General features: G+C 36.9%; 1 protein-coding gene across 2 annotated transcripts in view; it reads right to left on the bottom strand.

The window, feature by feature from the left end:
• The window catches only part of LOC145984969 (putative E3 ubiquitin-protein ligase HERC1), a 309,625-nt gene that overhangs the window by 262,754 nt on the left and 33,579 nt on the right, over nt 1–13,292 (bottom strand). For both annotated transcript variants that reach the window (XM_083118420.1, XM_083118421.1), the window contains exons 9-11: nt 9,460–9,636; nt 4,913–5,184; nt 3,351–3,667 (exon numbers count right to left, since the gene is read on the bottom strand). In XM_083118420.1, the coding sequence (XP_082974546.1) occupies nt 3,351–3,667; nt 4,913–5,184; nt 9,460–9,636 (766 nt within the window). The remainder of the gene's footprint in view (nt 1–3,350; nt 3,668–4,912; nt 5,185–9,459; nt 9,637–13,292) is intronic.

The raw sequence follows: 13,292 nt of genomic DNA, 5'->3' as shown, positions 1-13,292 counted from the left end.
ATTTACAAAAATTTAAGAAATTTTCTTCAAGCATCAGTGTTGAAATCTCATAATAATAAAAATTTCTAAAAATTTTCATTATCATTTATTTTTTGAAAATATTCAACGAATGATACATATGCATCCAAATAAGGTAATTTTTTTTATATCTTTATGTGGTATAATTTTATAATTTCGTCAGTGTTGCAAACCAAAAACAATTACAATAAGAGTAAGAAATGTAAAAATCAGCTCATCATAAAAACAAATATGAGAAGTTCAGTTTACTATGCCATCCAAACATATGCTACATTATAGTTTCTGGATTCTTGATAACGTAAAATCAACAGAAGTTTACTTTCATGTGATAGTTTTCAAAGCATCTTATGAGCCACAAAGGAACTAGTACCTAGGTAAATGTTTTGTGAAATTTCAAGAGGAGAGATGAAAATAATGTAAATTGTCAAAATATTATGTTTGTAAATAGTGGTACCATAGTGTATGAAGTTTGTGATGTCTAATGTAAGTGTCTAGATGTTTGATGTATTTTGTGAAAGGTGGTGTACATGTGAATGGACTCAGCCCTTGTTGGGTTCCATACAGTTTTAGCTGCTTTTTTTTAATGAAAATCATGCTAGATGTCTCTTTTGCAGAATACATTTGGATATTCACGGTTTTCCTTGGTGAGGGATAAATTAAAGGAAAAAACACCTTTGCTTTGTATCGTTCAAATCACATTTTTTACATATATATCCACCGGGAACAACCTGGGACAGCATTGTCGGCCATTGTGTGAACTCAAAAAAAAGCACTTGTGCTGCACTACAGGTCAAGTTATGTACTAAACTATCCAGCCTTTGCAGCGAAACAATCGCCGAACCACATAGAAACAAGCAAGAATTTTCATAGCTAACAACGTATATATACGTTATCCGCAATTTGAGCGCAAAAGGAGAAAACTTATATATATGTTCTCTGTGCCGAAAGGGTTAAATAGGATTTTCTCCCCCCATTTGCAGCCAGTCTTATTTGCTTCTGCTTGAGTTGTAGTGCCAGTGTTGTTCAACCGCTGGCTCGGAAAAGGTCCATTGCACCCAGAGGTTGACTACTACTTTAAATCGAATTTTATACTTGACAGCAAGTCTATACATAATTGAACTATGATTATGCCATAGTTGATATACTTGCTGTCAAACATAAAATTTGATTTGATTTGATTTTGTGTTTAAGTCCACTTTATGCACAATAAGGCTAATCGGTACTGGACCTACAGTTTAAAGTGGGATCCGAACCACTTGTGTCTCCACCTGGGACCCCATGATTACAAGGCGACAACGATACCACTGCACCATCGGGGAGGCCCAAAAGATTAAGATTTAAATTAGCCTTCAACCCCTGGGTGCATATTAATATTAATTAAGGGTGCACATTAATTTCAGTATAAACTTTAAAGATCAGAAATGTATTTATGAGTGAAAATGCTGGGATCAGGGCATCGACTTGTAAAAAATAAAATTACTGGGTTGACAAAGATTGAGAATTTTTCAACAAGCAGCCAAAACACATCACTAGTTGCTCTGTGACCAGGTTTAGCAGCCATTTAACCAAATTATACATTATGTACTGGAAAGCCAGAACACAAATATACATATTTTACTGAACACAAAATTCAATGTAAAAAGATTTGATATTAGATTTTCAAAAGGTAGAGCAGTATTTTCTTTTTTGCTTCATATTGTGTATGTTCGTATAACAAATTCAAATATTGGAAATCGTATCATACTAATCATACTATTAGGTTCTATTAAAAACACATACTAAGCTACTCTAGTTATGTGAATATGTTTATACTACATAGATATATTCAATAAGCCTACCAAATATGAAGATAACACTCGGAAAGAACTGCCCATTCAAAAAAGCCAGCCTTTTTGAGAACACTGTTTATGTTTAGCTACAATTTTCATATTGTAAATTGCATTTTATATTTTGAAATGAGTGTCTATTTTACAGTAGGGAGATAAACGAAAACCATGGAACAGGAAAAATACTGCCAACTGCAGTATTTTCATTAATTTGAGACACTTTTGTGAAAAAAACTGAAAAAAGCCCAACCAAAAAAGCTGCGAAAAAAACTCAGGTTCTTTTCCAAAAAAGCCAGGTTTTTCCGACCACTTCCAACTCTTATATTTTTTTTAATTTAATGAACTCTCAACAGGAAGCACATCTTGTCAGCAGCATATTTTAGTAAACAAAACATATGCATAAGCAATGTTTACAGATATTTACTGGCAAAGGTCATGCTCGTACCTGTGTAACAGCTTAATAACCACACTGCAATATTATTCAATTACTTCAATTTTTCATAAATTTACATTTTCTGCCTCCTTAGGTTAAGAGCGATGATAAGGTGGAATGGTGATTAAATGCAATTGATGACAGAACACCCATACCAATGCTAGGACTCAAATCTTGAGCCTTAATGGTGATGCCTTACTCAGGATTTAAACCTAATCCCATGCAACCATCCATCCCCTGAAAGCAACTGCATTGATGCATAACATCTGATATAAGCACCTTGGACAATAAAAGCAGTGAAACTTCCAAATTAATAGTTATCATAATTAGACGTAAGCGAGTTACTTTTTCTGTGAAAACTTACTTGTAGAAGTTCTATTAATTTCGATGGCCTCTGCCACCAAGTAACTTTCCTGGAAAATGTTTTGCTTACATCTAATTATTATCAACCGCATCTTTTATTCCCCAAACATGAAAGAGGTATCGTCTTGAGAAACAATTTGGGCTCCGAACATGCAGAACACCCGTAGGCTGAACCCCTCCCTTCAATAAAGGATAATTGAATTGAATTGAGCATGTAGAGAAACTACAGTATTACATCTCTAGGTATATAAATGGATCCGAATGCATCAAGTGGCTTTCACAATTAAAGTTACTATGTTCAAGTCTCAGCATAGGAGCTCTCTGTGAATGTACTTTCAACAATTCTATCTAATCGTAACTCATTCACATTGTTGCAATTGCTAAAAGTGGTAGAAAAGCAACACAAAATAACAAAAATTAAGACCATAGGAAAAGAATGTGTTTTACAGGAGAGCAAGTATTTCCCTGTTTGCATGGTCCTGAGCATGTTCTTTCCCAGTATACACAATCGAAACCTCTTTGTAATGGATGGAAAAAGGGCATTCTATTCTTGTACAATTCTGTTAGAAAGACCCTTCACAGAGCTATCTGATAGCACCTTTAACTCAATTTGTCAAAAAATGGACAAAGCACGTTCTTTACTTGTGGTTTTCAAATGAAAACATAAGTGGTTAAAAAACAAAAGCTCCCAACCATATTATTACACTAACCTATCAGTTGGCATAGATGTCCAGGCTATACTATGTGACGTTCCAGCAGATATTTGATGAACAGCTACTCCATCCAACCCAATAACTTTCTTTGGTCTGATAATGGGAGAAGTGGAGTGCCCCTGACCACATTGGCCCATAGCATTGTTGCCCCAGGCATACACTTCGTTGTCATGTGTTAGAGCCAGGCAGTGAGAATCTCCTGATGTTATGTCGATAATCCTCAGCAATGCTAAATCTTCTATAAGATGTGGTACCAATGAAGTGGTGTCTGCTGTGCCACAGCCAAGGCAAGCACCACTACCCCATGCAAAAACCTATGGTAAGAATTAAATCAAATTAAATTAAATTCAGCAACTAAATTAAGTACACATTCAAAATAAAGTGAACAAATAGACTTCTCTAATAAAATAAAATGTTAAAATAAACTACATATTGTGTTGAATCAAATCCAATGAAACAAGGACTAAAGTGTTTATTTCATGATATGTAATGAATAGCTCAGATTTTGAATACAAATACATTTATATTCTAGGAACAAACACATTAAAATTTGGATTAGTTCAATCTACTGTAGATGCTATGCCTATCATCCCATCTGTAGTAAAATATGCAATGTGGTCTTATTTGAATTGATTGAGTGTGCACATAGGTTTGATACAGCCATACAAAAATAAAAAAAATGGTACAATTAAGGAATACAAACAAGTTTTAAAGTACAAAGTGCTGCATTATCAAGTAATAATTCATGATTTAGCAATGGGTAGATATGAAATCTTAACCAATAGCAGTAAAATACCAGTATAAAATTTGCAGATATAAATATCCTACAAAACCAAAAATTAATGGCAAACATTCCATGAATGTTTAATCTTAATTAACAAAACCAGGTAATTCCAATGGATTTTGCTTGTGGAAAAAATGCATATAAAACCAAACCAGGGCCCATGAATTGTGTTTTCAGGAGAAAAACTCCATTAAAATTGAGATGATATTATATGTAGTTGTTAAACATTCTCCAGTTGCTCATACATTAATGAACAAGATCTATTCAGTAGCTGGAAATTGGCAAAACACACAGGAACATCTGGGTAATACATAAGGCATAATGTAAAGGACGAACTTTCACTTGTGTTTACCTCAGTTTCATGCTTTTGTGGGTTATCAAGCTTTACTCCCAAACCCCTCAATGATATATGTTTGTAAACACAATAACAAAATTGCACTTAATCGCATGCTCTCTATAGAAATATCAGACTGATAAATATTCCACTGATATACAGATATTCCTCTACCAGATGATATTGGTTAAGTATCAATTCAACCTAAATTATTTCAATAAAATATGAAAAAATTATAAAATAAAGGAACTTAATATAGTGGAACGTCGATTTTAAGTTTTTCAGGGGACAAAGTTGAAAGAACTTAAAATGCAGGAAAATGTAACATATTGTTCTATTGGCACCATGAACATTGAATGTATAATGTGGGAAAATGTAAAACTGGGGAATGTAAAATCGAGGTTTCACTGCAATACGTAAATTAACATAAGATATTCTTACCTGCCCATTGGTTGTCAATGCCACAGAGAACTGACTCCCTGCTAAAACTTTTCGTAAATATAACCCTTGCAGGGCCTCTATCACTTTTGGTCTATACACACGGCAGGTATCACCATGACCTAGTTTCCCATTGTCACCAGAACCAAACGACCATACCGTCTTTCCATCTGTTGAAAGTGCAATGGTGTGGGCACTGCCACATGATACTGACCCCACACCCGAAATGTCCTTCACAAGAGTTGGAACATTTCGGCCATTGCTGTCACCGTGACCTAGCACACATAAAAGTACATGTTACTATTAGGAATGTTCAGTTGATTATGATGTACCAAAACAGTCATTGTGCTAAACCACTCTATCTAAATGTATCTAATGCTAATGGTCGATGACAGTATTATTATAGTTTTAGTTGGAATTTAATCACTCGTACTTTACCAGAGTCGGTAAAATGTCACGCAACACTTTTGTGTAGTCTAAATTCTGATTATTTTTGTAACAAAATTGTGCAGAGAAATGGATTTTGGAATTAAACCCTTCTCTGCGGCAATGTTGAAGGGAAGTGCTTCCAAAAAGAAATCATCTAAATATAGATGCAACTGCAAATTCGTTTCATCATTATATCATCGTAAATAATAACTATAAAAAGACTTGCTGTATAATGAAGCTAAGGAAAGCAATATATATATACATATACTATAGACTGCCGCAAATTGTAAAACTCAGGAAAACATTCATTACAAAAAAAAATATATTTATCAGGAACCGGACAAAGAACAACAATGGATTGTTTGCCCATATAGACTAATAAAAGTATGAAAAAGTGGTGTCTATAAAAATGACTTTGCTGCAATACCACAACCTTTAATTTTGAAATACCATCTGCATATAAACGCTCTGCAAAAAGGAACCACTTTTAGTGATGTGTATATACCGGGTGGTCCATTTATAATGATAGTATGGAATATCGATGCAGAATGCATCCAATCAAAAAATTGCACAGAAAAAAAGTTTGATACTATTGGGGTTAAGTCAATGCCGCAAAAATTTCGTCGCCGCCACCCACACCTTAGGGGGGGGGGGGTAAATGTAAAATTTTCAAATGGAACACCCCCATTCGTTTTTCATATTTGGATTCAGTGTTGAAAAAGAAGTATTTTTTGTTCAAAAAAAATTGTAAAAAAATTGCAACCTTCGAACATTTATAAACATTTGGTAGTTTCAATTTTCATTTTGTTCCCTTTATGTAGTAACAGTTTTGGTTTCCATTGAGAACATTGCAAAAACGAATTTTATTAAAAAAATGTGTGCAAAGAATTTGGCAAAAGAAAATTGTTTGCAATTTATGTTTTTGTGTAACAATAAATAATATTCATATGAAGAACAAAATTAAGTATGTTACTACAAATTAGTTATCATCTGAGGTACACAAATAAATGTTTAAAGGAACAAATGTTCAAAATGATGACCGTTCTCTTCAATGCATTTCAAAGCACAGTGTCTGAAGCTCCACACTGTTCGTCCCAAAATGTCATGAGTGATAGAGCCACAAGCATCAATAATTCATTGCCGCATGTTTTCTGGCATTGTTTGAACTTCGTGGTAGCATTTTTCTTTAATAGTCCCCAAGAACGAGCTGGCCAAGATACGGGTCCTCCATGTCCTATCCATCAACCAGGAAACTCTGTGTCCAACATGGCTCGAGCCTGAATGGAGTAGTGAGCTGGACAACCATCATGTTGATACCACATGTTGAAGCGCTGGTGCAGTGGCAATTCTTCTAACAGGCCTGGCAGAATATTTAACAAAAACTCTGTGTACTTTTGCCCATTTAATGATACCTCAAATGATAACTAATTTGTAGTAACATATTTAATTATGTTGTTCATATGAAAGTAATCCTTGAAACAAAAGAGTTGGAACAAATTAATATTATTTATTGTTACACAAAAACATAAATTGCAAACAATTTTCTTTTGCCGAATTCTTTGCACACATTTTTTTAATAAAATTCGTTTTTTGCAATGTTCCCAACAGAAACCAAAACTGTTATTACATAAAGGGAACAAAATGAAACTGAAACTACCAAATGTTTATAAATGTTCGAAGGTTGCAATTTTTTTACACAATTTTTCGAACAAAAAAAAATTCTTTTTCAACAAGGAATCCAACACGAATGGGGGTGTTCCATTTGAAATTTCACATTTACCCCACCCCCTAAAGGGGTGGGTGGCAGCGACGAAATTTTTGATGGCATTGACTTACCCCCTCAATAGTATCAAACTTTTTTCTGTGCAATTTTCGATTGGATGCATTCTGCATGTGATATTCCATACTATCATTATAAATGGACCACCCGGTATACAGGGTGATTCAAAAGTCACGTGACATAGGACAACTCCGTTATTTGTGCAGATACCGAAAAAACGATAGAGGGCAAAATTGTTGGTCATATGTTTGAAATCATGACCGTGATGTATTATTTTCATTGTGTGCAGGAAACAAGAACAAAACTGTTGGAAAAAACGTTTTAAATCAGGACCGTAATGTTGAATTTTTATTTTTTTTCCAATAATCAACAACAATGTCCCAGTACACAATTCACGAAAGGGTGGAAATGGTTCTTATCCATGTTGCAGGGATGAGTCCACGGGAAGCTGCGGAGGAATATCACAGACGGCATCCAGATCAACCACCGCCACATCATGCAACCAATGGTCGTTTACAGGAACAGTTCAAGGCAACAGGCAGTATCCATGACAAACGACGGTCTGGGCGGCCATGTACAGCAACAGATCATGCAACCTCAGCTAGCGTACTAGCTAAGCTGACAGTTAGTCCAACACGGTCAACACGAAAAGTGGCTCAAGAATGTGGCATCAGTCAAGCATCCGTGTCCAGAATACTATCCAGAAATCATTTCCATCCATATCGTGTGCATTTTCTCCAGGAACTGCATGGAAATGACACAGATAGGCGGGTGCAGTTCTGTGAGTGGTTTACTAAAAGACGAACGCAGCAGCCACACCTTGAAGCTGATATTCTTTTCAGCGATGAGGCCTGTTTCCATCTGAACGGAACAGTGAATAGACATAACGCTGTGTATTGGGCAACCGAGAACCCATACATTGCTGTAGATGCTCATCATCAGGCTGACCCAAGGTTAAATGTGTGGTGTGGCATATACGGGGATGTTCTCATCGGTCCCGTATTTCTTAACAACAAGCTCACTGCTGAACTCTACAGAGAGCATCTTGAGATGACACTCCTGCCCTATTTGGATAATCTACCCCTAGCAAAACGACAGGGGTTTTTCTTTCAGCAAGATGGAGCACCGCCGCATTTCGAACTAACAACTCGCGAATTGCTGAATGAAGTTTTACCTGGGCGTTGGATAGGTCGCAGGGGTCCCGTGTAATGGCCGCCTAGGTCGCCAGATTTGACACCACTTCACTTTTTCCTCTGGGGCCATCTCAAATCTGTCGTGTACAGAAACAGGCCCCGAACATTGCAGGAACTTCAGGAAAACATCAGAGGAGCCTGTGCAGCAATAACACCTATGGTGTTAAGTAATGTGCGCAAAAAGTTCTGTGAACTGTATTCGGATGTGCCGTCAACAGGATGGCAATCAATTTGAACAGCGGTGCAGCTCCTGGACATGTCAGTTCAGGTCGTTCCTTTGTATCAGTTTGCCACTCCGTGCGGTTGCTATTGCTATTGCGAATGTCAATTTTGTTGTTCGGTCGTAAATGTAGTACATCTATGACATTGATTTGTTTGTGTTTCTTTCTGTTTGCCATTTTGACAGTAATTTTGTTTTGTTTTGTTTGTGATTTCAAGCAGACTAATAAATGGTCCATCTGCTGTCGCAACAATTACGCTCGTGATTTCCAACAATGTATTTCCTACACTTCTGCCCTCTATTGTTTTTTCGGTATCTGCATCTGCACAAATAACGCAGTTGTCCTATGTCGCGCAACTTGAATCACCCTGTATAGATCTACTGCAGGTAATGGGTTAAATAATTATCTTATGTGAAATTATGAATATTTTAAAGCAAAACTCTAGATTGCTGTAATATGCAGTCCCAATTAAAAAATTCATATTTTAAAATTCATAAATAAAGTGAACTACTTTGAATTATTACAATTTTCCAAGTATTGGTTCCATAATCAGTGGGGATCATTAAGAGTATCAGCAGGGTATTGGTATCAGTTCAAAGTGGTATCAACTCAGCCGTAATTTTGGCATTAAATTACTCTAACAGATCATGTAACACACACCAAAAAAGCTAAGTACATTCAAGTCTCTAGGAACACATTTAAACAAATGAATGGCTCAATTTTTCAATAAGAACCTAATACTTGACAATTACAATAACATCAGAAAGTTTAAATTGCACAAAATAAAAATATACATAGTAATAATACAGCCTTCTAGGCATGGACATTGAAATTACATAATAAAAAAATCTTCTAAAACATGTGAATTTCAGTATGTAAAAATTAATTTACTAATCAACTTAATTTCTCTTAGTACACAGAACTTACCAAGTCTTCCATACTCTCCTTCTCCCCAAGTAAACAATTCTCCATCTTCAGTCACAGCTGCACTGTGTCTGTAACCTGCACAAACACATTTCACTATTTTCCCAGACAAAGCACCTGTAATCAATTTAGGGTTTTTCTGGATGGAACAATTGCCATGGCCCAATTTACCATAATCACCTGAAAGTGAATTAATAAACATAATGCAATTAAACTAAATGTGATAAACACATGCACACATGCCTGTACATAGAACTCATTATGTCAGCTAAGTAAAGCAAAATGAGTGCTACTATGGTAGAGAAGGCTTTTGTGTGCTGGGGCAACAAATACAAACACTATTACCTTTGTACAACAGTATTTTATAACATGATATGATAAACAACCAGCCAGCAAGTCGGTCAGCAAATAAAAGTCAGCAAGATACTGGAACAATAAATTTCAAAATGTTCAAGGCCAGGCTAAAGTATGTTTGAAATGAAATGATATCTGTCATGTGATAAAAGGCTCACACATAGAACATCTGTATGTTAGGCATACTTGAAGACATATGCTAAGAAACAATGTAAGTATTTTGACTATTTCAATAATACATTGGTTTCTATAAAACACTGAAAGTGTCTATTTCTTTAAGTAATCCTGTAATGTATATGATTTTTTTACCAATGATGTGCCCAATTTTCCTCATTTTACAGATGTCTAATGTGCCCAATTTTCCTCATTTTACAGATGTCTAACAACCTCATACTTAAAATACAAAAATACTGACATATCTTTACGAACTACCAGTAAAGTAAAAAAAAAAGTGCTCCCTGTGCTTTACACCATGCCATGAAGGCATACAGAGGGTGTAGATTGATAGCGCACCACACATTCTTGATCACGGCCAAAGGTGGGGGTGATGTGATCAGCACCACATCCCAGGTTGCCTTTACCCCCCAGTTTCCTCTACGTGCCCACTTCATACGACACTGGGTGGGCACCAGAGCCACTTGAACAGGTGGAAAAAAGTCCCGGTTCTACCATGCTAGGGATCGAAATCGGGTCTCTTGCATGGTAGTCAAGACACCCTAATGACTGAGCTACTGCAGCACCATCTACCAGGGTGAGTCAAAAGTTCATTCGTTTTGCACATGGACATTGAGACTGGAGACACAAGGAATAACATCGGACTATTCGCCAAAGTATAGGCCATTCTGCTGTATTGTCTTCTGCCAACGTTCTCCGAGAGCCATAATACCATTATACCATTCAGCTGGTTTCAAGGCCAAAAACTCGCGCACTTCTGTTTTCACAGCATCCAATTTGTCAAACTGTCATCCTTGCAGGAAATGTGCGAGAGAGCAAAACAAATGGTAATCAGATGGCACGAGATCAGGGCTGTACAGGGGATGACACAACACTTGAATTCCCTCCAAGTCCTGCAGTTTCTGGGTAACACTGGTTGGTTGGTTGATTTGTTTTAAGTCCACTTTGTGCACAGTAAGGCTAATCGGGACTGGACCTAGTTTAAAGTGGGATCCAAACCACTATGTGCCTCCACTGGGTATCGAACCTGGGACCCCTTGATTACAAGGCAACGACGCTACCACTGTACCATCGGGGAGGCTCTGGGTAACACTGGACCATCAATATTCCACAATATGCACAACATGACGTTCTATTCAAACTGTCCCCTTTGAACAAGTGGCATTGCTTCTTGCCGTGGCCGCAACCACTGCTTACCACCCGCAGAATATCATAGAAAGTTCCACTTTTCATCACTTGTGACAATTCGACACCAAAATCTGTCATCCCATGGATTTTGAAGCAATTGTTGACAGATGGAGACTCATCATTCAGCCTGTTGTGGGGTCAACTTGTGGGGAACAAGTTGAGGCCATCGAGATACAAGAGAGAGCAAACCACGATGCTTTGGGACAATCCAACCTGTCGTGTCAGTTTCCGTGTACTGGCGTGCTGTAGCAGGGCACTTGCATCCATGCCACCAGGTCTCCCACATCGGGGCTTGTCTTCCGCACTCATGTCCCCAAACAAGAACTGCTTGACCCATTTCTGTGATGTCATAATGTTCACTATGCCCTCACCTTCCACCACACAAATTTCCCTCGCAGCTTTCACTCCTTTTTTCCAATAATGTCGTAACAAGATATGCACGGCCAATTTGTCAACCTCCATGACTAGGGTGACCATAATATTTTGACCCAAAAACTGGACATACCAAGATCAGTCCCCCTCCCCCTCCCCCTTCCTAAAAAATTGGTTAGGTTTAATAATAAAATTATTGTTATAATTAAGGTATTATTATTATTTTAAATACAATCTCCCCTTCTCAAAAAATATTAATTATTATAATCTTGATATAACTTGCACAGTGTTTCTGGTCCCTTCTGATCAACCTTTGATGTTAGTCCTACGCTGAAATTGAGGAGTGCCAGAAGTATTTACCTGAAGAACCAATCTTCTTGAGAGCAGATTCAATCTTCACTAATCGTTCATAAAACTCCCTGAAAACCTTACCCCAGATATCAGATACAAAGTGCGAGATTTGTCTTTTTGAGTTTGTCTCAAGATGCAGGAACTTTAAATTCTTGTTGTAATACTGTATTGAAACCGCATGTACACTTCTTAGCCATGCTTATTCTCTGCTCTACAAATAACGGAACACACACAAAACAATACATGTTTTTAGCATGACATGTCTCTCAAATTTAGGCTTGGCTTTCAAGACAACTCCTAGACTTTTATAAAATGGGACAAATGGTGGCTTTTTAATAATATTGACGGTATGACCGGGACACGCCTCTGAAACAGGATGTATGTTCACCGTATCCATGAAGGACTGCCGTAATTACACTGTGCCTTGTCAAAATGCATTGTGCCTAAGTGAACGTATGTACCAGATAGTGCGCACATCATGTGCCCACTACGAAGTGCTCGCTTGGCTTTCCAGGCTTTTTCTCCTGCTTCAGTTTCCCATGTAAAAAAATGAATGAACTTTTGACTCAACCTGGTATTTAAATATTGAAGTATGGTTTACATTCACTTTATATTCAAATGGACTTGTCATCACTGTAGTAGTGTATAAAGTAGTATATAATATGTTCAGCCGGACCCCGTGACTAAGTGGTTAGCACATCGTGCTGCAACGCCAGGGGTCCTAGGTTCGAATCCCACTCGGGCATGGTTGTTTGTAAATGTCCATTCATCAATTTCATCACTCATCCCCATCTTCACAAATTAGACAAGAGGCACAAACCGCGAAGTAAAATAAAACAAATCAATCAATAAAGTGTTCAGAGGTACAAGCCATGGTAAAAATAACCTATCAGTTCTTTGTAACCTACCTTAAACTGTGAGCCCAGAAATGATCAGTCTATTATAAATTACTGCTAACTTTAAGGAATAATTCTCTTAACCCAATACAGTACAATTTTCCCGTGAATTATACACATTCTCCATCACAGCCATAGCTGAGGTACAGCACCTTGAATAACGTAGTGTGGAAAACGACCCAAGAAACTGGTTCCCAAAACGATGAAAATATAGATGGCAGTGCGATCGGAACAGGTGCTAATTTTGTTATGAAAGTAATGCGGCTTAGTTACTTTTTTATATTGTGTAGATTTGTTTGTCTAGAAAAGCGGTAAGTGAATTGATGGAAACAGTTATATTTGTGGAGTGATTTGCAGTCACAAAATGACATTAATTTGGAAAGAAAAGTAAAATAAAATAATAAATAAATAGCATGCGTAACACAAGAAGAAACATCGCAAAGTGATTCCGGACGTCAGGTGTTGGATTGTGTACTAGAGTTTTATTTTTCTATGTTATTA

Source organism: Lepisma saccharinum, chromosome 3 (genome assembly GCF_977018435.1).
Source record: "Lepisma saccharinum chromosome 3, izLepSacc3.1, whole genome shotgun sequence".
Taxonomy (NCBI): domain Eukaryota; kingdom Metazoa; phylum Arthropoda; class Insecta; order Zygentoma; family Lepismatidae; genus Lepisma; species Lepisma saccharinum.
Note: the sequence above shows the minus strand (reverse complement) of the source record. Positions and strands in the feature narration are given on the sequence as shown.